Here is a 25,003-nt window from a genome sequence, read left to right as displayed (position 1 = left end):
TATAAATTTTATTGATATTATATATATATACATATATTTCATACATTGTATAGGTTATATAAACTTATATTATATATAAATTTTTACTATATTATATATATATTTTTCGTTATATGTATAAAAAAATTGTAAATAAATATATTACTATATTTATTATTATTATATATATGTTTTTTATTTTTTTAAATATTCTTATATGTATATAATAATATATATAAACTTTTATATATATATATACATATAGTATTATATATATATACCTCTGAATGAAATCACGACCTAGGATTTTTTTCTCTACCAAGATTACTACCATTTTGCTTAAACTTTGCTTCAACAATTATAACTTGACGTAACCCCTTTTTTTCGGAAATATTTGCGGCCATTTCGCTAAAGCAAAAATCTCGCAAAACCATCAGACTCTAAAATCACTTCCAAAACACTTTATTTCTTGCTTTCTTAACACCTGAAACACCAAAATACACATAAAACCACTCCAAAACATCACAATAAAATGGAATTAAAATTACAAAAATTAAAATTAAAAATAAAAATAATTAAAAACACTCATATGTATATATATATATATATATATTTCTTTTCTTTCTTTTTTCTATAGACACTATCACTTTACACTTGCTTCTTTTTGGGTTGTCTTTAAATTAGTGCATGAATCACTTGACAATCCAAAACAACAACAGCTTTAAGGATCCTCCAAAGTGATGGAGGTCTTCTCGCGGTCGACCTCACCTCCCCAATAATGTTTTAGTCGCTGCCCATTCACTTTAAACTCCCTTCCGAATTGATCTTCCTGAACTTCAACTGCTCCAAAGGGGTAAACTTTCACCACAGTGAATGGGCCTGACCAACGGGACTTCAACTTGCCTGGAAACAACTTCAAGTGCGAGTTGAAGAGTAACACTTTCTGCCCCTTCTCAAAGACTCGAGCTTGAATTTTCTGATCATGCCACCTCTTAGTTTTCTCCTTGTATAACTTAGCATTTTCATAGGAGAACAACTTCATCTCTTCCAGGTCATTTAACTATAACTTTCGAGCTTCTCCAGCAGCTTGGAGATCCATATTTAACTTCTTGGTGGCCCAATATGCCTTATGCTCCAACTCAACGGGCAAATGGCAAGCTTTCCCAAAAACCAAACGATACAGTGACATACCCAAAAGGGTTTTGAAAGCCATTCTATAGGCCCAAAGAGCATCATCCAATCGCTGAGACCAATCCTTTCTACTAGGATTCACCACTTTCTCTAGGATTCCTTTGATCTCTCTATTAGATATTTCCGCTTGACCATTTGTTTGGGGGTGGTAGGCGGTGGCAATCTTGTGCTTCACTCTATATTTGGCTAACAAAGCTGCCAAAATCTTGTTCACAAAGTGGGTTCCTTCATTACTTATAAGTGCCCTTGGAGTGCCAAAACGAGTGAACACATGCTTATGTAAGAACTTCATGACCACCTTGGAATCATTAGTAAGACTTGCCACTGCTTCAACCCACTTAGAGACGTAGTCAACTGCCACCAAGATATACAAATTCCCAAATGATGGTGGAAATGGCCCCATGAAGTCGATTCCCCAAACATCGAACAATTCCACTTCAAGGATGCTATTTAAAGGCATTTCACTCCTTGCTGAAATATTTTCAACATGCTGGCAACGGTCACATCTCTTAGCAAATTCATGAGCATCCTTGAAGACAGAAGGCCAAAAGTACCCCGATTGAAAAACCTTAGCGGCTGTCCTTTGCTCACCAAAATGTCCACCATAAGGAGCTGAATGACAATGCTTAAGTATGCTTGAAAATTCATCCTTATGAACACAACACCTCATGATTCGATCTAAACATTGTTTGTACAAATAGGACTCATCTCAATAATAAAATCTCACATCATGAAAGAACTTCTTGAGCTACTGCCTATTCAAATCAGGTGGCTACAAACCACTCACCAAATAGTTGACAAAATCAGCGTACCATGGAGTAGTGGTTTGGTTCACAACCAACAATTTCTCATCGGGAAATGTCTCTTTAATAGGCCCTTCCTTTTGCTTTTCACTTCTAGCTTCAAGTCTAGATAAATGGCCAGCCACTTGGTTCTCCGTTCCTTTTCTATCCCGAATTTCCAAGTCAAATTCTTGAAGAAGCAACACCCATCGAATAAGTCTTGGCTTAGCATCCTTCTTGGCAATTAGATATTTGATCACTGAATGATCAGTGTAAACCACCACTTTAGTCCCCACAAGATAAGTTCTAAACTTTTCAAAAGCAAACACCACCGCCAAAAGCTCTTTCTCGGTGGTGGTATAGTTCAATTGGGCATCGGCTAATGTCTTGCTTGCATAGTAAATGGAATGAAAAACCTTTTCTTTTCGCTGCCCAAGTACGGCACCCACAGCAAAGTCACTAGCATCACACATCAATTCAAAGGGGAGAGACCAATCCGGAGCTACAATGATGGGTGTGGTGATAAGAGCCTTTTTTAAAGTCACAAATGCTTCTTGACACTCCTTGGTGAACTCAAATGCGCGATTTTTTCAAGTAAGGAACAAAGGGGCTTAGAAATCTTTGAAAAACCTTTTATAAACCTCCTATAGAAGCCCGCGTGCCCCAAAAAGCTTCTAATCCCCTTGACTGTAGTAAGTGGTGGTAATTTTTCAATGACTTCCAGCTTTGCTCTATCCACTTCTATGCCCTTGTTAGAAATTATGTGGCCCAACACAATGCCTTCTTGCACCATGAAATGGCATTTTTCCCAATTGAGTACTAAATTCTTTTCTTCACATCTTGCTAAAACTTGCTCCAAGTTAGCCAAACAAGTGTCAAAAGACTCCCCAAATACTGAAAAATCATCCATGACGACTTCAAGAGACTTCTCCACCATATCTGAAAATATTTCCATCATACAACGTTGGAAAGTGGCGGGGGCATTGCATAGCCCAAACGACATCCTTCTAAAGGCAAAGGTGCCATAAGGAAAAGAGAGGTGTGTTCAAACATCTTACAAGGCATATTCAGTCTATCAATCACATTCATGGAAACATAAGAATGAGTCGCTCCAGAATCAATTAAGACTCTACACATCGTACCAGATATAGGGAGCTGACCTGTAACTACAGTGTTGCTATTGGCCGCTTCATTCTGGGTTAAGGCGAAAACCCTTGCTGGCACCAGATAGTTTTTGTTGTTCTGTCTCACTTTCTATTGTGGCCAATTCTTTCTCACAAGACCTGCCTGGCCGCACTTGAAACATTTATTGGTACCAGCCTGTCATTCTCCTGGGTGTCGTTTCGAACATTTAGGACAGCTGGGGTGCTCAACTTTATTGCTTTGGTGATTCCCACGGTTTTCATCATCATTTCGACTGTTGCGGTTGTTGTGATATATTCAATGTCTAAAGCTTTGTCTAGAATCTCAGCATAGCTAACTAGCTCTGTACTGGTCATTTTGACATCTCTGGCAATCATAGGCTTCAGTCCCCGTATGAATCCTTAAACACTCATGACCTCATTGAGACTATCTTAGGTGCAAACCTTGCCATTCTGTCAAACTTCTAGGCATACTATGTGACTGGAAGACTACCTTGTGTCAGTGTCACAAACTCATTAACTCTAGTTTCTAGTAATGTAGCATTGTAGTACTTTTTGTTGAAAACTTGTACAAAGTCAGCCCAGGTGATGGTGTCTAAAGTGTGTGTCTTCTTAACCATGTCCCACCAAATTCTAGCAACTACTTTTAGGATTGCTAATTATCTTGTTGTCCCTGGAAATTCTTAGTCTGTACTAGTAGCCTTTGTCTTATTTTTTCATGTCGCAACTCATTACTTATCCTCATTGTTGCATCAGTTCATAGCTTGTCATTGTCCTCTATGTTGAACTATGTTATCGTGGATTTACTCGCCTCTCCGCCACCATAGTCTCAATTTACTCCATTGAGGTTTTGGTGTTGTTTGTTACTAAATGTTGTGGCGTGTCCACTTTGTGTGCTCCTCTGCTACTCCACGTATCTATCTAGTTAACAACATCACCTCGCAAGACAATGTTATGGAGTAAACTCCCTAACCTATGTCTATATTAACAATCGTGTCGTAAAGCATATGTGTCCTTTGATCTTGATAGTGTCCAGTTATATTATAATTGACGTAATCCATTATTCGCTTTACTTTAAACTTGATAGTGTCATACTTGCGATTTCCTATGATGCATCTCATCCATTAAATACATTCATTCTCAACAAACATCTTTTAGGGAGCTCATATCCACTCATCTCTGCGTTTACATCATCTATATGAACCCTTGAGATTCCACTGAGCCCATCGAGAATTTTATTTCTAGAAGTCCTAATTACTAGAGACATACTTTCTACACAACAATTACAAAACTAAAAAAATTTAAAAGCAGAAAGGAAACGATAACATATAGAACAAATACTTACGACGCGGTGAGGTGAGATCTTCCCATCTTTAGCGTGTATGGGGAGGGTCATTGGAAACATGGACAACATGTCTCTGATACCATATGTAAAAACATCCTAGTCTAGTGCTTTGTAAAACATTCACATATTCATTGATTTATAAGAGAAAGTCACTTATTATAAAGATTTCAGTGGGGTCTTTCTTAAAACGTGCAAGTTGGGCCCAATAGTTTAAAAACAAAATATCAGTTTTCATGCAAAGTTCTAAAACAACCAAAAGTTCAAGTCTCACTGATAAGTTTTAAAAAGTCCCATTAAACATAACATTATTAAAAGAAAATGGCGTTTTAAACTGATCGTTTCTCGTCCATAGGATGCCCCCACGCCATACACACCAGGACGACAGAACTCCCCACATCACCACGTGTGTCATAGAGAAACCTATTTGCTACCTGGAAGGGAAAGGAAGGGGTGAGCTAAAAGCCCAATAAGAAAGTACAAACAACAAACAAGTAAGATACAACAAGTCACAAACACATTCGTCCATCTTTATACATCATAGCATCATTGTCATAATGGTGTCAATATCATAAACATAAACATAATCACGTCAACATTAATTTCATTATCATAACATCATCATAACATAAACATCATAGCATCATCATAGCATAAACATCATAACATCATCATAACATCATCATAACATAAACATCATAGCATCATCATAGCATAAACATCATAACATCATCATAAACATTTTCCTTGTGAGCATGGCCCGCTAACTTGTCCATGTCACCCTTTGAGGTAAACAGGATCTTTGGTCCTTGAATAACATCGGCGCGTCCGCCCTTGGAGTTACGTCTTTATATCCTTAGTAAGTCGGGTTACGTCTTCATATCCTTAGTAACTCCTTTGTTGTGTCACGTTCAACACGCTAACAACCATTACATATAACTCGGTTACGCCTTCATATCCTTTGTAACCCCTTGTTGTGTCACGTTCAACACGCTAACAACCATTACATATAACTCGATTACGTCTTCATATCCTTAGTAACCCCTTTATTTGAAGTGTCGTGTTCATCACGCTAACATCCATTCATATCATACAGCAATCATACAATCCAACATATCATCATATTATAGCATTTCATAATTCATTACATTTTCATTCATACGAACAGTCTTACCATTCACAGCATAAATAAACAAAATTCTATCTAACTTCCTTACCTTAGGTCCAAGCTAAGTAAAATGACAAATTCTCAACGAGCCTATACCATAATCAAAATAACATTGCTTAGCTTCACATAATCTCTATTTTGCCCACTCATATAACTCATGTGTGCATGGGTCATGCACACATGGTGAGAGTTACTCGCAACATACAACAATGCATAATTACACATAAGGTCATAAAAGAATAATGCACATTCTACCTATATTGCATGCATGATCTTTCTATAAAAACTACATGGTTGCATAATAGACATATTTTTTAACGTAAAAGTGAATTTGCATGCGACATGCATACGTGGGAACGTTGCGTAAACGTGGCGTTTAAAACGATAATTCTACGCGTCTTACTTCTATCGTTTTCAAAATAATAAACTTGTAACATACTTTGTTTACCATTATTTTATCTTCTTAAAATTACTAGGTTAATTAAATCTCTCAAGACATTATTTTATTTCATAAAATAATTTATTTAATCATTTAAAATATAATAACTCCATTACTTACTTTTAAATTCCGTAAAATAACCAAAACTAAAAAATTATGTAAAATTCTCATAATTTAACATGTTTATTTAGAAAATAACATTATAAACCAATTAACAAATTTACAAGTTTAATGTGAGAAAAATATAATTTTTAGATGTGGAAAATTACTTTTTTTTTTTACTTGTGTTGTTTTTAAATATTAATTTTAAAATAGAATAAATTCATATGTGAAAAATCCAATAATTATTTTTATAAATATTTAACTAAACTTTCAGCCATAATTTAATTTACTTAAAATTCACAAGTGAACTAAATTCAACATTTTTCTTAATAAAAAATCATAACTATTAAAATAGACACTCATATTACATTAAAAATACCACTTTTAATATTACCATAGTTTAGGGTATTAATTTATTTCAAGATACTCACCAAATTTCTTTTATTAAAAATACAACTTCACTTTTTTTTACAAAAATTCCAGCAACTATCTTTATTCTCAAAATCACCATTTTTATGTTTAACACTCAATATTTTCTAAAAAATAAAAAAAAAAATCTGTAGGTAATAATTTGTGCAAAAATATCATTTCAAGGAATCTTAAAACCTTCCACTTAATTTCTTGAAACATCAAAACATTAGCCAAATTATTTAAACATCCAAATCATTATTTTCATCATATACGAACCACTTAGACACCAAAAATCAGCAAGCATAAATCATCATAAAATTCTTCTTTTGCATCATGCCTCACAAGATTCATACAAAATCATGCATGTTTAATTAGCACAAATAAATCACAAATCCTAACATGCTCCTATTATACAAATAATTGAAAATAAAATAACTAACACATATTCATTTAAAACCTTACAACACCCTATTATATTTCCAATGAGTTCATACATGCCACCCAACAAAATAATAAAGACAACATGCATTATTAGCATACAACTCCAATATTCATATATACCTTTACATTAACCTAGCATGTTCCTAACAAGTATAGGTGAAAAAAAAAACACAATCATGCATCAATGCCCTATAGGCCAAAACCCTCATTCTCATAAACATAAAATACCAAGATCATCATATTTAGTGGATCAAAACCAAACCCTTGCATGCTTTCACATAGATATCATAACATCAATATCATCATACTCAAGATCCTAAGATCAAACAATTCATATAACAAGAGATCAACATAGTTTCATAGCCAATAGAAATCCATATTCAAAGTCACAAACAATCATAAACCTAAACATGCCCATAAAACGAAACCAATACACATAAAATAGTAAAACTTCTAACTTTTATCTTTCACCCAATCTCATCTTATACAAATAGAAACAAAACTTTTTCATAGTTTAACCATAACACAATTTTCCCATGACCAATAATAATATGATGCCTAACACCAAAACCACATGAAATCATAGAGCCACACACCTAGGCCAACCCTTCATGTATCAAAGCCAAAATATCAATCAACCAATACAACCCAAATCATAACAACAAAACGGTTAGAAATCTCATTACCTCACTTGATTGTGAAATCAAGAACACAAAAGTGACCAACCCAAAATTATAGCCACCACTTGTTCAAGCCTAGGGCTTTTCGAAATCCACCAAGAGAAAAGAAGAACACCAACAAACCACAACAATAACTCATCAAAACTCAAGAAAGAAAAAGAAGAGAGGATTGAAAACCACAAATACAAAAAATACATACCCTTGTATTGAATCCTTCATTCTCTTCTTCCTCTCCTCCTTTTCTTTCTTCTTCTCCTTCCCTCCCTACACTACAAAAAACCTCACTTTTGTCGGCGCAAATTTGCGCCGACAAAAGTAAGGTTTTGCGCCGGCAAAGGTCCACGACATACCCCCGTCGCTAATTTCACTTTTGCCGACGCAAAACGTAATGTGCTGGCAATGGTATTTTTTGGCGACAAAAAAATGCGCCGGAAAAAATAAGGATGCGCCGGCAAAAATTTTGTCGCGTTGTTGTGGAAAACACTTTTAGCGGTGCAAAAATGCGCCGGCAAAAGATGACTCTTTTAGTGGCGCATTTTTGCGCCGAGAAAGGTGTATATATGCAGTGAGGGTTGAGACTTTTGCCGACGTAATTTTGCGCCGGTAAAAGTATTTTTTAAATAATTTTTTTTATTATATTACTAATTTTATTTTCAATATATTAATATTAATTAATAAATTTCGATTTTAATATATTAATAATTATTTAATTTTTTAGTAATATTATTTAATTAGAAATAAAATTAAAATTTTATAAATAAATAAAAAAAATTACAACTATTAATATTTATTGTCTCCACCAAACATGAAAATATAAAAGTAGTTTAGTAAAATAAATAAATGTCTAATAAATTAAACTTTAAATAAATAAATAAGTTCTATAAATGAGTATTGCCCGCCTCATCATCCCCGCCCCCGTCAGCATCATTGTCCTCGTCCGAATCCTGTTCTGGTAAGTCAACAGTAAAACCAGGAGCCATTTCACCAACCTGCTTCAACAAAGCACTGAGCAGGAGATCTTGACGCCGTTGACGACTCTCAAGTTTAGTCGTATGCTTGTTTAGGTTCAGATTTTCTAGCATAATGTCCTGACTTCGCTACAAAATGGTGTCCACTTCAGGTGGCAATTGCCCGAACATTTGAGAAGTTGACGAAGATGCTGCCCTCTTTGCGCCAATTGCCTTCAACCTAGGCAACCCCCCACCCTTTCTTATAACGCGAGCGGGGTCCAAGGACATCCGTGACAATATCCATATCAGGCGGGAACTGACCGTCGACATTATCGCCGACACAAGAAGCAGCAGATGATACAGGGGTCGTACTCTGGGATGCTCGATGCTCGGTCATCTCAGTCTGCACAATAAAAAGCACGTATCTATCTGCCAACATCCTATCATTAATAACTGCAGGCCAGTGATTGAAAAAGAATGTAATTAATTTTGTTCCTGTATCAGGGAGCAAGTGGGCTAAAGTAAATTTGGTCATGAAAATCCATATCTAAATCAAAATCATGAAGATGTTGTTGATATATATGGTAAGTGCAGTTAATTCCATTAATAGGGAATTTATGTCTCTAAACATGTACATCAATTATATTTATAAATATATATATCAGTTTATATAAATATATATACCAGTTTAAATATATATATGTATATCAGTTTAAATATATAATATATATCAGATTATATAATATATAATATAATATATATATCAGATTATATATAATATATAATATATATCAGTTTATATATATAATATATATATATATTTGTATATACCAAATTTTGTGGAGGTCCAGTCGACGTGGTGGTTCGGTGGTGGCGGGGTGGTCTGGTGTACAACTGAGAAAAAAAATAGAAATGAGAGGGAAAATTCATGGGCAAAACAAACAAACAATGAAGAAAATAAAATAACTTACCTTGAGCTTACCTTGAGAGGGAAAATGAGGGGTGATGTCGTTGAAGAAGAGAGGAAAATGGTGAAGATGAGAGAAAATTGAGAAATTGAAAAAAAAAAATGGGGAAGAAGGCTCGGGCGGCTGAGCTATATCGTTATGAAAATGCGCCGACAAAAGTCTATCAGAGAAACCCTAGTTCAAAACGACACCGTTTAAATAAGCATGCCTTTACCGACGTATTTTTAGACTTTTGCCGGCGCAACAAAACGCGCCGGCAAAAGTCTGGTCACCTACGTCCTTGAAAACGTGCACAACATTAATTTCACGTTGAATTTTGCCGGCGCGTTAGGTGAATTGCGCTGGCAAAAGTCACTTCTATTATAGTGTTAAAATTTTGCCGGCGCAAGTCGAAATTGCGCCGGCAAAGGTAACGCCGGCAAAAATCTTTGTTTTTGCCGGCGCATTTCATGTGAACCCATTTCTGAGTAATTGGGTGATTTTCATATTTTGGCCATTTCGGGCATATTTGGCATATATGTGATATGTGTGTGGTGCTTTATTATTATTTGGTTAAGCCGGGGTTACCCAACACGAGATGATCCTAGGAGGTAAGCTAGTGGGAAAGTCACATTGGGATTTATTCTTGACTCGAAGTGAGTCAAGGGGTATTTAGAGCATTACTGGGTTATTGGGTAATGAGAATGAATATTTGGTGATAAATTGGGAGTTAGTAAGATCATGGGGAAATTCTGGAGGTTTTGACTATTTTGTCCCCGGGGATGTTTTCGGGACCCCGACTGTTAGGATTTGGTTGAGGCTACTTAAGCTTTAAGTAACCTTTTAAGAAATAAAAAGAACGTTCTGTACGTTCTCTCTCCCTCAAAGTTCTATTTTCATTCCCTGATTGTGTTTTCGAAGGTAACTTGAGTTCTAGGACTCGGATTTAAGCGAGGATCGAGGCATAGCGATCCTAGGAAAGATAAGAAGCTTATTAGCCGGAGGATTTAGTTGGAAACAGCTCAATCGGAGGTAATTCAAGTTTTAAGTTCTAAGTTTTTTAAAGTTTTTAAGCTTGAATTGGACTTTGTGTTTTGATGAGTTTTTGTTAGATTTGAGACTTGGGTTTTATGGGTTTTGGATCATGGGGATGTGTTGGGAACTTTGATTTTTGAGTTTGGAGATGTTTGGATATGTTTTTGGGAGGTTTTAAAAGGTTAAAGTCAGAGAAGATTGGCTGGTCCGAGGTTGGGCCGCAGCCCTGTTCTTGGGCACCGTGGCCCAAGCTCGATGAAGCAGGAGGAAGACTTTGGGAGCTCTGGGGGCCGTGGCACTAGGTGTAGGGAATCACAGCGCTTGCCCCTGATGCCTCTATTCTGGCTGGGGGCCGCGGCTCTTGAGGGTATTTATGGCTGAAATGATGTTTTACGCTTAGGAACTCAAACCTTAGGCCTCGGGATCATTCCTACTACCCGGATTAGTGGGGTTTGATGACTTGGAGGCTAGGTCTTGGTTCCGGGATTGGTTTTAGAACTTGAACTTATTGGATCACCGTTTATGGTTGTGACTAGGTTATCACTAGAGGCTTGGAGTAAGGATCGTGCTTGTGGCTTGTTTATTGGTAACCTGTGCTTGGACCAAAGGTAAGAAAAATACACCCTATATATATGACATGCATGGTTATTCCTGATGAATGTTGGATGTATAAATGTGACATGCGTGGTTATTGTTGAGGCATATCAAGTGATTAAATGTGATGCATGTGTTCCACGAGAAACATGTGATTAGGGCATGCTATGAGTATTGAATATGAGATTGTTCAGAGCTTGAGCCTCTGTGTTTATGCATGATCCTAATTATGCTAGCAATTGTTAAGTAAGCATGTTGAATGCCCTATATTCGGATATTTGACATATGATATATGTTTGGTAGCATTGCTTACTTGCGTATGGCACTGACTATTCAGATTCGGCACTGGTCGCGTATTACTGACCTGAGAATCAGAAACGGCATAAGCGTCAAGAACGCAGGGCCGATAAACGATTAGATCTAATCGACATCACCATTGAATGACTCATATGGGGTATTAATGATGGACTGACCCTAAGCTCAATGACAATTATAAGCGCTTGACTAGTCTAGGACTAGTTACTCAGAGCCAAGGCCAAAGGTCTAGGTGACTATTTTGTCACATGGCTGAGGGAGCGGAATCCCATGTTAGTGACTTGATGATTAGTCACTCGTTTAAAGGTACTGACCCCCTGTTAGTGACTTGATAATTAGTCACTCGTTTAAAGGTACAGACCCCCTGTTAGTGACTTGTTAATCGGTCACTTGTGCATTATTCGAACTTATTTGCCTGCTTGAGTAGGGCTATATTTGCTAGGCGTGTGCCTTATGATTTGATGACATGTTATTACTGTTCATGAGCATATTAAGTTTTTCTTGCTGGGCTTCGGCTCACGGGTGCTATGTGGTGCAGGTAAAGGCAAAAGAAAGCTGGACCATCCTTGAGTTGGAGAGCTTAGGTGACGATGTGCACATATGCGGCTACTCGACCGCCACGGTCGAGGGTTGAAGGAGGAACTAGGGTTAAACCCTATGCCGCTTAGATCGGCTAGTTGTAAATATTTTCTTGTAATAGTTCTTTAAATTATATTTTTGGGACCCCAACGTATACAGTAAACGTTATAATGAAACGTTATATCTTAACCAAAAATTTTAATCCCTAAACTGCTAATCATACTTAGTTACACGATTTTGGCCAAATGACTCGATTAACAAGTTTAGCACTGTTTATAAGGCACACCGTAACGGCCCTTGGAGTTTAGGGCGTTACACCTGCATCTCAAGATCCGGGAGTGGGGGTTCTAGCACCAAACTGGGAAGGACCCTATGAGATCCAAAACGAAGTATGTCCGGGAACATATCTCTTAAATCAGCTAGACGGAACAGAGGTCCCAAGGGCCTGGAACGCAGAACACCTCCGCCAATACTATCAGTAGTCCGAAGGATCTAATTATCCTCTTTCTAACATTTTTAATTTCAAGTAATATATGCCCCAGGGCCATTTCTTTTTTAATGAAAATGGTGTGGAAAATACACCATAAGAAATGTTGTAAGAAAATAAAAAGTTCATGTCCGTCTTTAATTTTTACACGAACAAGTGACCTAAGACTACCCTCTTTGGTCAATTGGGGGGTAGCACAATCTACACAAGTCCAGGATTAAGAACAAAAAAGGATGCAAAGCTCAGAGCTTAGTCCTAATCCAAACTTGTGTAGACATGGGGTTCAAAACCCAACTCCCAGCAAAAAAGGATGCAAGGCTCAAAGCCCAGTCCTAACCATAATCTATGTGGTCTGGAGGGGTTCAACCAGAAAAGGACACAAGGCTCAAAGCCCAGTCCTAGCCCGGACCCATATTTTCCAGAAGGTTCAAAATCCAACTCCTTAAAAAGGATGCAAGGCTCAAAGCCCAGTCCTAACCTGGATCCATATGGTCCGGGGATTCAAAACCCAACTCCCAAAAAAGTTGGTCCGGACCTAACATGGTATGGGATAGTCTAATCAAGGTTCCCCTAGAACGGTCCAGGACCGTTGGAACTTAAATCTTAGGTTTTAAATTTATTAAGTTTAGTCTTGTAAACGGCCCAGGTCGTTGGAACCTGAACCTCAGGATCGAGATAAGTTAATCAAGTAATTTCTACCTAAGTCATATTTTTAATGGTCCAGGGCATTAGAACCTAAACATCAGAATCAGGGCAGATTAAGCAGATGACAGTTGATAACTCCTTAACGGTCCAGGCCGTTGGCACCTAAACCTCAGGTTCAAAATAAATTAATAAACTGAGTCATATCTAAGAAACTCATAACGGTCCAGGTCGTTGGAACCTATACCATAAAGTCAGGATAAACCAGTTAAGTTATATTTGCTAAGTCCAAAACAACCCAGGTCGTCGAGACTGGAACTTTGGTTTCCCCTAATGGTCCTGTCCATTGGAACTAGGATGCCACATTTAATCTCAATTCATACATAGTGGTAAAACACTTAGTGAATTTTTGAGAAAAATAAATGAATATAAAGCCGGAACCATTGTGCAAAAACAAAAATAATAACAATACGGATGGATAAGCAATTGTCTTCGATGCACTTGCGCCCATAAAAATAATAGGTTTACAAAAACAAAGAAAAGGAAATAGGGAGCCCTAAATTAAAGTACAAAGGCTTAGGCCCAGGCCTAGGCTTCGTTCTGCTCTGGGACGTCTGGAGCGTTCTCATCTTCCTGATCCCCAGCAAGAAGCGCCGCATCCTCCTTTTCCTTGGCTTCAAGCTTGACCCTCTTCACAGCCAGATCTGGATAGAGGAGGAGATTCATATTCTAATCGTGGAGCCAAGCCATGTAAACGGCCTCATCAAATTTGGCCACCAACAATTCGTCAGCCTACTCCTTCTCCTTACGAGCCTTCTCGCTCCGCTTCATCTCCAGCTAGGCCATGGCCTCCAAAGCCTGGTTTTGTGCCCCGAGAAACACTACCTTTTCCCTCTCTTGGAAAATTTGGGCCTCGGCCGCCTCCAAGAGCGCCTTGGTAGAAGCCTCCGAGCCGCGAGAACGGGATAGCTCTGCCTCTAGATTCTCGACCAATTTCTTGTGTTCGGCATCTCTCCGGGACAGAGCCTTCTCATGCTCATACTGGACACGGGTAGCCTCATTGGCGTAGGCTTCCCTGGCAGCTTCGCGTTGATTGACAGCCCCCTCCAGCTCCATTTGGGTCATCTCCAACTTCATTGCTAGCTCTGCCATCAGTTTCGCGTTCCTGTGAGCCAGCAAGGCATCCTGGAACAAAGCAAAGTTAGAATACACAAAAGGACAATGATATTAAAGAAATAAAATAGATAAGTGGCTTGCCACAGTGACTTGATGACAGATGGCCTGAGAGACGAAGAATGCTTCTTTTCTCGCCAAGGTGGCATAGCGTTTAAGCTGAAGGGTGGACATTGTAGTCCCCACCTGGGCCAGTATGTCCGCAGCAAGTGGGGTTGTGTCCTGCCCCAACTTAGGCCGAAAACCCATCTCGGCTTCCAGCCGATCCACAATTTGCTGAGGGGCGTTGAGGCCTCTGGATGTTCAAAATGCTCCACCTTCCGGCGGAGGAGCAAGGCCCGGGCTACCTCGTCCCATTTATCGTGCCCCTCATCCAAGGCTCGGGTCACCATCTTCATCCTCTCCTCTAGGATGATTGAATCCTCCTCCCCAGGAAGGGTCGGGTTGATGAGAAGCTCGGGAGCATCCGAGAGCTCTGTCGTAATAACAAGGCTCTCACCATAGGAATGCTCCTATGCCAAGGAGAAATCCTTGGTCTTTTCCTTCTTGGCCCGCTTCGAGGACTCTAGGGCAACAGAGTTTGTTTTCCATTTACTCCTTCCACCTCCTTTCGAAGGCTCCTGCTCCAAATTAATGACCTAGAGAGGAACAGGTTGGGATGGGCGCTGCCCAGACACCGCCGGGACCAATGCTACAGCTTGAACTCCTTCGGGCTCCTAGGTACGGTTGTGAGTCCCCGAGTATTAGCTCTATTATATTCTTCTTGGCCGAGCCCTTGGCAGTTTTTTTTTTTTTTTTTGCTGAGGACTTGGCCACAACAGCCCTAGCCTCGATCATCTCCTTCATTTTGGCCACGAGATTCGACATGTCCAGGTCACCTGAGATAGGAATAAAAAACGGATTAGTAACGTAAAGGAATGGGGGTGACAGACAAATGTAAAGGAAACATGTAAGTCTAAAGTCCTCCGGGACAAACCCTTATCCATGGAATGGGCATGACTCAACTTTCCTAGTGCAAAAGAATGAATTTGGTCCCCCATGTCATCTGGGCCCAAAAAGCTATCGTACTGAAGGAACCAGGATGAGTACACGAGGGTCAGCGTGTCTACAGCAATGGGGAAAGGAAGCCCCACATCGCTAACAGTCCCAGTCAAATAATCCTGGTACTGTTGCCTATTCCTAACTAAGCTCTCAATATGAGGGGTGTAAGTTAAAACCGGAGGCGTTTTACCTTGACCCAAAATATTAGCTCCGAGAGCTCCAGTGTTGGGCTACCTCCCCTCGAGAAGGGCATCCAATTCCTCAGACTCGACCCACTTCTCATGGCGTGCCTGCTCCGTTTTCTTTTTCTTCGCGTCCGCCTTCACGACGACCTCTATTTCCTCGATGTGAATAAGAGCTAGGTCCTCTCTCAGGGTAGGATCCATCTCACATTGCAGCCCCCTAAAGCTAGGGTCGTCTATTGATTGGTGGGCGGCAATCTGCTTGACCAGTCGAAGGTTCTCCGTGGTCACGAAGCCTCCCACATCCAGCTCCTCAACACTAAGGGTGGCATAATACTTTTCTATCCAGGATCGACATAGTGAGCCAAGCTGGAGCATATGGACTAATTCACAGGAACGTGAGTTTCCAATAAACTAAACATAGGGCTAGATGAAAAATGAAGAAGGACGACTTACCCACGCGCTGAAAGTCTAGCATCAAGGTTGTAATGCCCCAAATTTCCTAATAAGGTTTAGGACCTTGATTAGGAGGCCGGGAGGGCCATAATTGATTTATTATATTATTAAATGATTATATGCATGTTTATGTGAATTATATTATGATATGATGATAAATGCATGCATATGGGTCCATTTTTAATTATAAGGGAATTTTGGTAATTTGGCCCATTGAGGGCGTGATTGTGTATTTTCATGCGTGTGGGTGAATTATAAATAATACCACATTATATGTGGATTTTTTCGAGCCATTCGGCATGAGACGATCTTTGAATGCAAGTTTTCAGTCTAGTCATAACGGGGTTAATTTCGAGGCTCGGGGTGATTTGAGGATTTGAACATTGTCGAAAATTAAAGGGTAATGGGATATGATTTATTGTCATTTAAGAATATTGAGAATAGCGAGAATTGGAGGGTGTTAATTTTGATTAACGACATAGGCAGGAAAGGACGATTTTTCCCTTGGTGATTGTTGAGGCTTTTATTTAGGCATGAGGGCATTTAGGTCTTTTCACCCTAAGCTTATAATTAGCCATTAGAAGGCTATGGAAGTGAACCTAAACATAGCACCTCCTCTTCCTTCTCCCGTACACCATTTTCTCTCCATTTCTTCTTGAATTTTGAAGCTTTATTTTAAGGAACCAAGCCAGGGAACCAAGCTGTGATAAGCTAGGGTTGTGTTCCACCATTGAAGAGGATGCTAAGCTGAGATTGAGGTAAGTTTCTAGCCATTAAAACCTTAGTTCTTGCTTTGTTTTCATTTGGTTTTCAGTTTGAGTTTTGAATTGGAAAGTTGAGAGTTTGATGGAAGTTTTGGCTAGGGTTACTTGGGTTGTGATGCCTAGGTCATGTGTAGATGGTATTTGGGTTCATTTGGGGGTTTAAATGGAGTTTGGAAGCTTGATTTTTAGGTTGGAAATGGAGGATTCAAAGGAGGCTAAAACCAGGATGAATCTGCCTGGTGCTAGCGCTACAGCGCCCAAAGGGTAGCGCTACAGCGCTAGCCAGGGCAAATTTTCCCCTGGTTGTAGCGCTGGGGGGGAAGCGTTGTAGCGCTACCCTATTTTTCCTGGTGCATATTTTGGGCACTTTTGAGGGTTTTTGGCTCGGGGTTTCAATTCCTAAGGTTAATCTACTCACTTTTTGGGTACAATTCGGGGTCCCGGGAGTGAGGTTTAGGTCAAGACCCTATTATTGTTGATTTCATTAATTGGAGGTTGTATTTGGTTATGACTAGGTGACCTCTAAGGGATTAAAGGATCGATTGTTCTCTAGGGTCGTTCATTTGTTATTTCTCGCTTAAACCAGAGGTAAGAAAACTGCACCCCGTATGTGATGCATGTGATGCACGAGAAACATGTGGTTAGGGCATGCCATGAATGTTGAATATGAGGTTGATCAAAGCTTGAGTCTCTATGTTTGTGCATGATCCTAATTATGCTAGCAATTGTTAAGTAAGCATGTTGAATGCCCTATATTTGGGTATTTGACATATGATATATGTCTAGTAGCATTGCTTACTTATGCGTGGCACTGACTTACTAGTCAGAACCGGCAATGGTGTCAGAACTAGCTGTGAAGCTGTGACTTACTAGTCAAGTTCAATAGTAGTTTTGAGCGCTGGTCGTATGTTACTGACCTAAGAGTCAGGAGCGGCATAAGCTTCATGAACATAGAGCTGATGAAAGATTAGATCTAATTGACATCTGCATTGAATGACTCATCATGAGCATTAATTCCGGACCAACCTCAAGTTCAATGAAAACTATAAGTGCTTGTCTAGTCTATGGCTAGTTACTTAGATCCAGGGCGAGAAGGCCCAGGAGACTGTATCGTCACATGGCTAAGGGTACGGAACCCACACTAGTGACTCCTTAGTCACTCATTTAAGGGTGCAGATCCCATGCTAGTGACTTGCTCATCAGTCACTCATCTAAGGGTACAGATCCCACGTTAGTGACTCCTTAGTCACTTATCTAAGGGTGCAGATCCCATTTAATTAGGGCTATAAGCCCCAGCATGGTTATCAGAACCTCAAGTGTTAATCACTCATCTATTTAGGATTGACTTGATAGTCATCCATACAGGAGGGCAGGGCCCACAACCATCATTATTTGAACTTATTTTCATGTGTGATTAAGGTTATTATTGCTAGGCATGCACATTATGATTTGATGACATGTTATTATTGTTCATGAGCATATTGAGTTTTCTTGCTGGGCTTCGGCTCACGGGTGCTATGTGGTGCATGTAAAGGCAAAAGAAAGCTGGACCATCCTTGAGTTGAAGACCTTAGGTGACGATGTGTACATATGCGGCTGCTCGACCACCACGGCTGAGGGTTGAAAGAGGAACTAGGGTTAAAACCTATTTTGCCGCTTAGGTCGGTTGGTTGTAAATATTTTTTGTAATAAACCTTTAAATTATATTTTTGGGATCCCAATGTATACAATAAACGTTCTAGTGAAACGTTATATCTTAACCAAAAAATTTAACCCTAAATTGCTAATCATACTTAGTTACACGATTATGGCCAAATGGCTCGATTAGCGAGTTTAGCACTGTTTAAAAGGCACACCGTAACGATCCCTGGAGTTTAGGGTGTTACAAGGGTGGGGTTCTTCTCTAGGAGGAACCCAAATGTCGTGAACCAATAATGCCTGACATCCGGGGGATGTTTCCATGTGCTGAATGGATCCGGACTAATGCCACGAGCCTTCAACTTATAAAATTCGTCTCGCGTTTTGTCCTTAGAATTCAGTTGTGGCTCCATCTTGTAAAAGTACAACACCTCCGTGGGGGTGAGTGTCGTGATCTCCTTTGAAGCAAAGAATATGCGCCATCCCACAAGCAATTTATATGCTTGGGGTAGAAGCTGAAAAGGCGCGATCCCCACGAACTTGAGGAACCGCGCGAAATAGTCGTGGAGCGGGAGAGTAGCTCCCGCACTGATATGGCCTATGCTCCAAGCCTTGAACATGCATGCTCTGGTATGAGCTGTCTCTTCTCGCCGGGCCAGTCTGTTGTAAAAGAGCCATGGAGTCAACTCTACTCCGAGGGCCTTCTCTAGTTCATTTAGCATCCGCTAGTTCCAGAATTCATTCTTTTCCCCGTCCATTTCCCACGTGTTGCCCGTGGGAAGCTTGTGCCCCTCCAGGACTACAGGGCCCGCTTGGACCTCATCTTTCAGATGCAAAGTAATGCCACAACCCATGATCAAAGACCTGAAAGCAACAAGAAAAGTGAAAGCCAAGCAATTAGCACCAAAACCGAAGAAAACTTGTTAAGGTACGAGGATTCTCCTAAAATTTCTTGGAGAGGTCCCCTCCGGACCTAGATCAAGGTTCAATAGATATCCCAGGAACATAAGTCGAGAACTAAAGTGTTAATAAACTAATTCAGCCAAACGGCTTTGGGGCGTCCGAGTTCAGTGGTCCGGGACAATCAAGCCTGCTTCACCAATCAAACTACCTATGGTGTGAGGTGTCATCTAGAAACCCTACTGTTCATCTCTATCACTACCACTACTTAGAACCACCTTACACGGTGGTCACGGCCCTCACGTCTATATTGTCGCGGAAATAACATGGCAATAAAAATGACCAAAATATATAAGAAAGTGACCAAAAAACTTACTGTGGGGTAGTGGATTTGGGATACGTTGAGTTTCATGCGACAATGCCAATAGTAATTCGGTCTTGAACTTGAGGAGGCAATGTAGCAGTTCGTCGACGCTCCCAGACGGATGAACTGGGACAGAATTGTCTGCTTGCTGAATGAAAAAAGGTTTCTTCAGAGACAATTGGGCACGAAGATGCACTAACCACCAGAGAATTTCGTCGGCAACTTTGAACATACGAAATTTTGGCTCTCTACTCTCTAGATTGAGAATTTGGGATCAGTAAAAATGTGGAAGTGAGCCTGTTGAGGTATTTATAGGAAGAAAAGTTAATATTCAATCGAAGGGTCCACAATGAAGATCCCAAGACTAGCCTCATCCGACGGTCCCGGATAGTGCAAGGGCATTAATTGGCCCAATCGAGTACTAAATTGTGGATTCGTCAATCCACGATCTACACCTATCTCATCCAATGGTCCACCTTGAAAACCCCAAAACTATCCCCATCCAACAGCTCTGGATAGTGCAGAAGCATTAAACAGGCCCCTCGAGTACCCAAAGCACCTTTTTCACACAGACGGGATGCTTTGAGAAATGCGCTGACAACCATCGGTCACCTTACAAGCCTAGTCTTCCCTGATGTTGACGTTTGCCCAAGAAATTCGAAGGTTGGTCTCCCTAACTAACCTGCAGAATGGGGTACGCACGGAACGTACACTATTCCTAGGAAATAGTACTGCCACTACTCTGACAAATCATGTCCCCTGGATCACCTCAATAGCCCACACGGATTAGTCCGTGCTAACGTACAAAGGACAGTTGTAAGGCTTCAACACGCCTAAGCCAACCCATTGGGCCCAGATTAACAACCCTTAACTATGTCACCTTTCTTGTATTATGACTCCATTAGCAAGGAATTGTAATTATATCCTTATTGGGCCCGGATTAGTCCAGACCAAGTGACATGACTGCCTATAAATAGGGTCAGTTGTGCACTATAGCGAGGATCCCAAATTTTCTCTTGTAAGCAAAGCGCTGCTGAACTTGTAGAAAACCTCCATTGTTAAAACTCTTTAGAGCCTAATACTAATGACTCGTGGACTAAGGCACATTAACGCCCCAACCACGTAAAAACGGTGATCTCATTTATTTCTCAGTCTTTCTTTCTAGCTCTTATTTCTTAATATATTTATAGTTTCTGAAAAACTCAGTAAATAGTTCTGAAGAGATGTCAGGAATCGCACTTAGTCTTGAATTGGGAGAAGTGTCACTTTATGGTAAATGAAGGAATTGTATTAGGGCATAAGATCTCGAGTAGGGGAATTGAGGTAGATTGGGCTAAGATATCAACAATAGAGAATTTACCACCTCATGTCTTAGTTAAAGGAGTGAGAATTTTTCTTGGTCATGCGGAGTTTTATAGAAAATTCATTAAAGATTTTTCCAAGATTTTGATACCCTTATCTACATTGTTAATTAATGGAGTACCTTTTGAATTTGATGAGAAGTTTTGCCATGCTTCAAGGTACTTAAGGAGAAGGTGACTTCAGCACCGATAGTCGTTGCACCAAATTGGGAACTGCCATTTGAGTTAATGTGTGATGCAAGTGACTATGTAGTAGGAGCAGTGTTGAGCAACAAGTTGACAAGGTATTTAGAATGATTTATTATGTGAGTTGTACTTTGAATGATGCTCAGGTAATTATGCCACTACAGAAAAGGAGCTCTTGGCCATTGTGTTCGCTTTTGATAAGTTTAGTCCATATCTCATTGGGAATAAGGTAATAGCATACATTGATCATTCCGCCATTAAATACCTTATGACCAAGAAAGATACAAAGCCTCGTCTTATTCGTTGGGTTCTATTGCTACAAGAATTTGACATGGAGATTAGGGATAAGAAAGGAACTAAAAATTTGGTGGTTGACCATTTTTCCAAATTAGAATGAGAACAAAGTCAAAGTGTGAAAGAGGTGAAGATTAATGATGCTTTTTTTGGATGAGTAGCTATTTAAGGTATAGGAGAATAAGGAGGATCGTGGTTCACTGACTATGTTAACTTCTTGGCTGCCAATATAGTGCCTCCAGAGATGTCTAGACAACAACTAAAAAAGTTTTATTAGGAGGTAAAGCATTATTATTGGGAGGAGCCCATCTTATACAAGCATTGTGCATATCAGATTATTCATTGTTGTGTGCCTAAAGATGAGATGGTATTGATTTTTACTCATTGTCATACTTTCCATTGTGGTGGTCATTTCAAAGCAACAAGGACAGCTGCAAAGGTATTCCAGTGTGGTTTCCATTGGCCTACGTTGTGGAAAGATGTGAATACCTTTGTAAAAGCTTGTGTTCGATGTCAACGAGTTGGAAGTATTTCAAGGAGAGATGAGATACCCTTACTTGGGATTCTTGAGGTGGAATTATTTGATGTATGGGGTATAGATTGTATGGGTCCCTTTCCAGCATCTTACAATAACAAGTACATCCTGCTAGTGGTGGATCATGTATCTAAATGGGTGGAAGCGGTAGCAACACCTACAAATGATAGCAAGGTGGTACTCAAATTCTTGCACAAGCACATATTCACTCATTTTGGCACGCCTAGGGCTTTCATAAGTGACAAAGACAGCCATTTTTGTAACAAGATGATGGATAATTTGCTTGCTCGTTATGGTGTTCTTCATAAAACCTCTCTGCCATACCATCCTCAAACCAATGGTTAAGCGGAATTGTCAAATAGAGAAGTCAACAGTATCCTTGAGAAGACAGTCAATAGATCAAGAAGAGATTGGTCTAAGAAGCTAGATGATGCATTATGGGCATATAGGACTTCATACAAGACTCATATTGGCATGTAACCATACCAGTTAGTTTTTGGTAAAGCATGTCATTTGCGAGTGGAGATGGAAAATAATGCTTACTGGGCAATGAGGGAGCTAAATATGGATGCCATAGCAGCAAGATATCATAGGTCTTGGCACTGAATGAGATGGACAAGTTTCGTAATGAGGCCTATGAGAACGCTAAGATATATAAAGAGCATACTAAAACTTCGCATGATAAAATCTTGTTTGCAAGGAGTTTCAACCTGGCAAGCAGGTGTTATTGTTCAATTCTAGGTTGAAATTGTTCCCAGGAAAATTGAAGTCGAGATGGTCAGGGCCATTTACTGTGGTTAAAGTATTTCCTTATAGGGCAATGGAATTGCAAGGAAAGGATCAAGAGATGTTTAAGGTGAACGGGCAGAGAGTAGAGCCATATTTTGGTGGTCCTATTGATACAATCAAGACCATCATCCAGCTACAACCTTTGTGACGAAGAAGCAAGCGTCTGGCTAAATGACATTGAAAACAGCGTTATTTGGGAGGCATCCCAAGTTCTTTTTAGTATTTTGGTTTTTTTTTATTTTAATTGGACAAGTATTTATTTTTTGTTTTTGTTTGGTGTTAAATTTTTATGTTGATTTAGTTTTCTTTATAATTTTGGACCTTTAGAATTTAGATTGTAAATAAGAATCGTTGAATTCGTGAAAACTATAAAACTATTAACAAAATGAAGTTTTCTACAGGATCCTATTTGAGCCACGACACTCCCGTATTTGAGCCGCAATGCATGCATAGACAGATACATGAGGAATTTCGTGAGTGCCCAGGCGTCGCGGCGCCCTAACATTGAGCCGCAGCGTGCATCCCTAAAATTGAACCCAGAATTTGACACGGGCAGCGACGCTACGCCTTATACGCTGCAGCGCTTCCTCGAGAAATTGCTATAACCCTTCTTTTTTTTTTTTTTACTTTTCCCTTCACTTCATCACTTTCTCTCTACACATTTCAAACTCCCCACCCCCAATTCACTATTCTTTTTAGTCCAAACCTTCAAATCTCTTGATAAAACCTCTAACAATCCTCCTATAAACTTTATTCAATCACTTTTCCATCATTACTTTAGCCTAAATCACCTTTAAACCTCATTCATACCATTCATAAACCCTAAATTTATATTGGGGGATATTTTGCAATCTTTGGAAAGCTTGAGGAATTGGGAGTATCTTTCATCATTTTTCATTGTGGGTAATTGTTTCTCTCTTAATCTCTTGATATTTTGGTGTTTTTGAAGTGTATTATTATGACTTTGGTGGTTAAGAGGCTATATTGTCTAGTTGGGTATTGATTATTTGTTTGGGAAGATTATTTGTGAGTTTTGTGGTGTTTTGTGATTTGGGAAAGTGACAAAAAACAAGGGGGGGTGCTGTCAATTTTTTTTGTAGAATTTAAGTGTTAAGAAGTGTATGGGACCTAAGAGATCGAGTCGTGGTGCGTCGTCTTCAAGGGGGCCAGTTTCTTTTGATAGGTCGAGGTTTGTAAGTAAATAAGCTCAAGATAGACATGAGCTTAAGAAAGTGGAGTTTAGTTCCAAAGCGAGGAATGGACTATCAGAATTTGCCTTTTGATGACCCGACCTTTGAGCTTATTCGGGTTATCCTTCAAGATAGAGGTTGGCAGTCATTGGTAAATGTTGAGAGCATTCCTAAACCAAACGTCTCTCTGGTGTATGAGTTTTATGAAAATTATCCTGAGCAAGAAAATAATACATGTTTTGTGAGGGGGAAAAGGGTACCGATTAGTGTTGGGACGTTTAACAATTTTTATGAGCTCCAGTCTTACTCAAATGAGCAAGATGGGTATAATGCATTCTTAAGCACTGAAATTAATTATGAGGAGATGGTGGAGTTTATTGGTTCAACCTGGGGCTAGGTTACTTAATGAGCCCAAACACATGTATAGTTGTCAACTCAACCGAATAGCACGTGCGTTCTTATATTTTTTGAGTGCTCGGTTGATCCCATCATCACATTTTTCTGATATTGCTATGGACTGATTGCTTATGGCTTACCCAATCATGAAGGGGATGAAAATTGATGTGGGAAAACATCTTAGAAATAGTATTGTGTTTATTTTTCAGCTCACGAAAACTGGTGGATTGGGGCATGGATCCTTTATCACGAACCTATGTGAAACTTATTGGGTTTCAATGCATCCGACTGATGTTAAAGGACGGGTTCAAGGTATTATTACTCGGAGTGTTGTTTATGGTTATTCTGCACCTATAGCAGTTCCCGATCCTGAGGAACAAAGGCCGCGTCATCGTCGGCGTGCTGAGGTTGTTCAACAAGAGGATGCAGAGGAAAATGTAGCGGCTTCTATGGATGAGGATCCACTGTTGGCAATTGGTGGACCAATTAACCCTCATGTCCAATATAT

The 25,003-nt window shown here is 39.5% G+C and overlaps 1 protein-coding gene across 1 annotated transcript; it reads right to left on the bottom strand.

The window, feature by feature from the left end:
* Positions 1-700: 700 nt before the first annotated feature.
* On the bottom strand, positions 701-1,021 carry LOC133779732 (uncharacterized). Its single transcript, XM_062219651.1, has one exon. The coding sequence runs from the start codon at positions 1,019-1,021 to the stop codon at positions 701-703; it is 321 nt and encodes a 106-aa protein (XP_062075635.1).
* Positions 1,022-25,003: the final 23,982 nt, after the last annotated feature.

The sequence above is a fragment of the Humulus lupulus genome, chromosome 5, assembly GCF_963169125.1.
Source record: "Humulus lupulus chromosome 5, drHumLupu1.1, whole genome shotgun sequence".
NCBI classification, from domain to species: Eukaryota; Viridiplantae; Streptophyta; class Magnoliopsida; order Rosales; family Cannabaceae; genus Humulus; species Humulus lupulus.
The sequence above is the reverse complement of the archived record's forward strand: the minus strand, read 5'-3'. Positions and strand labels throughout refer to the sequence as shown.

Coding starts and splice junctions, on each gene's coding strand:
- LOC133779732 (XM_062219651.1), bottom strand. CDS start 1,021: ATGAAGTTGTTCTCCTATGAAAATGCTAAGTTATACAAGGAGAAAACT.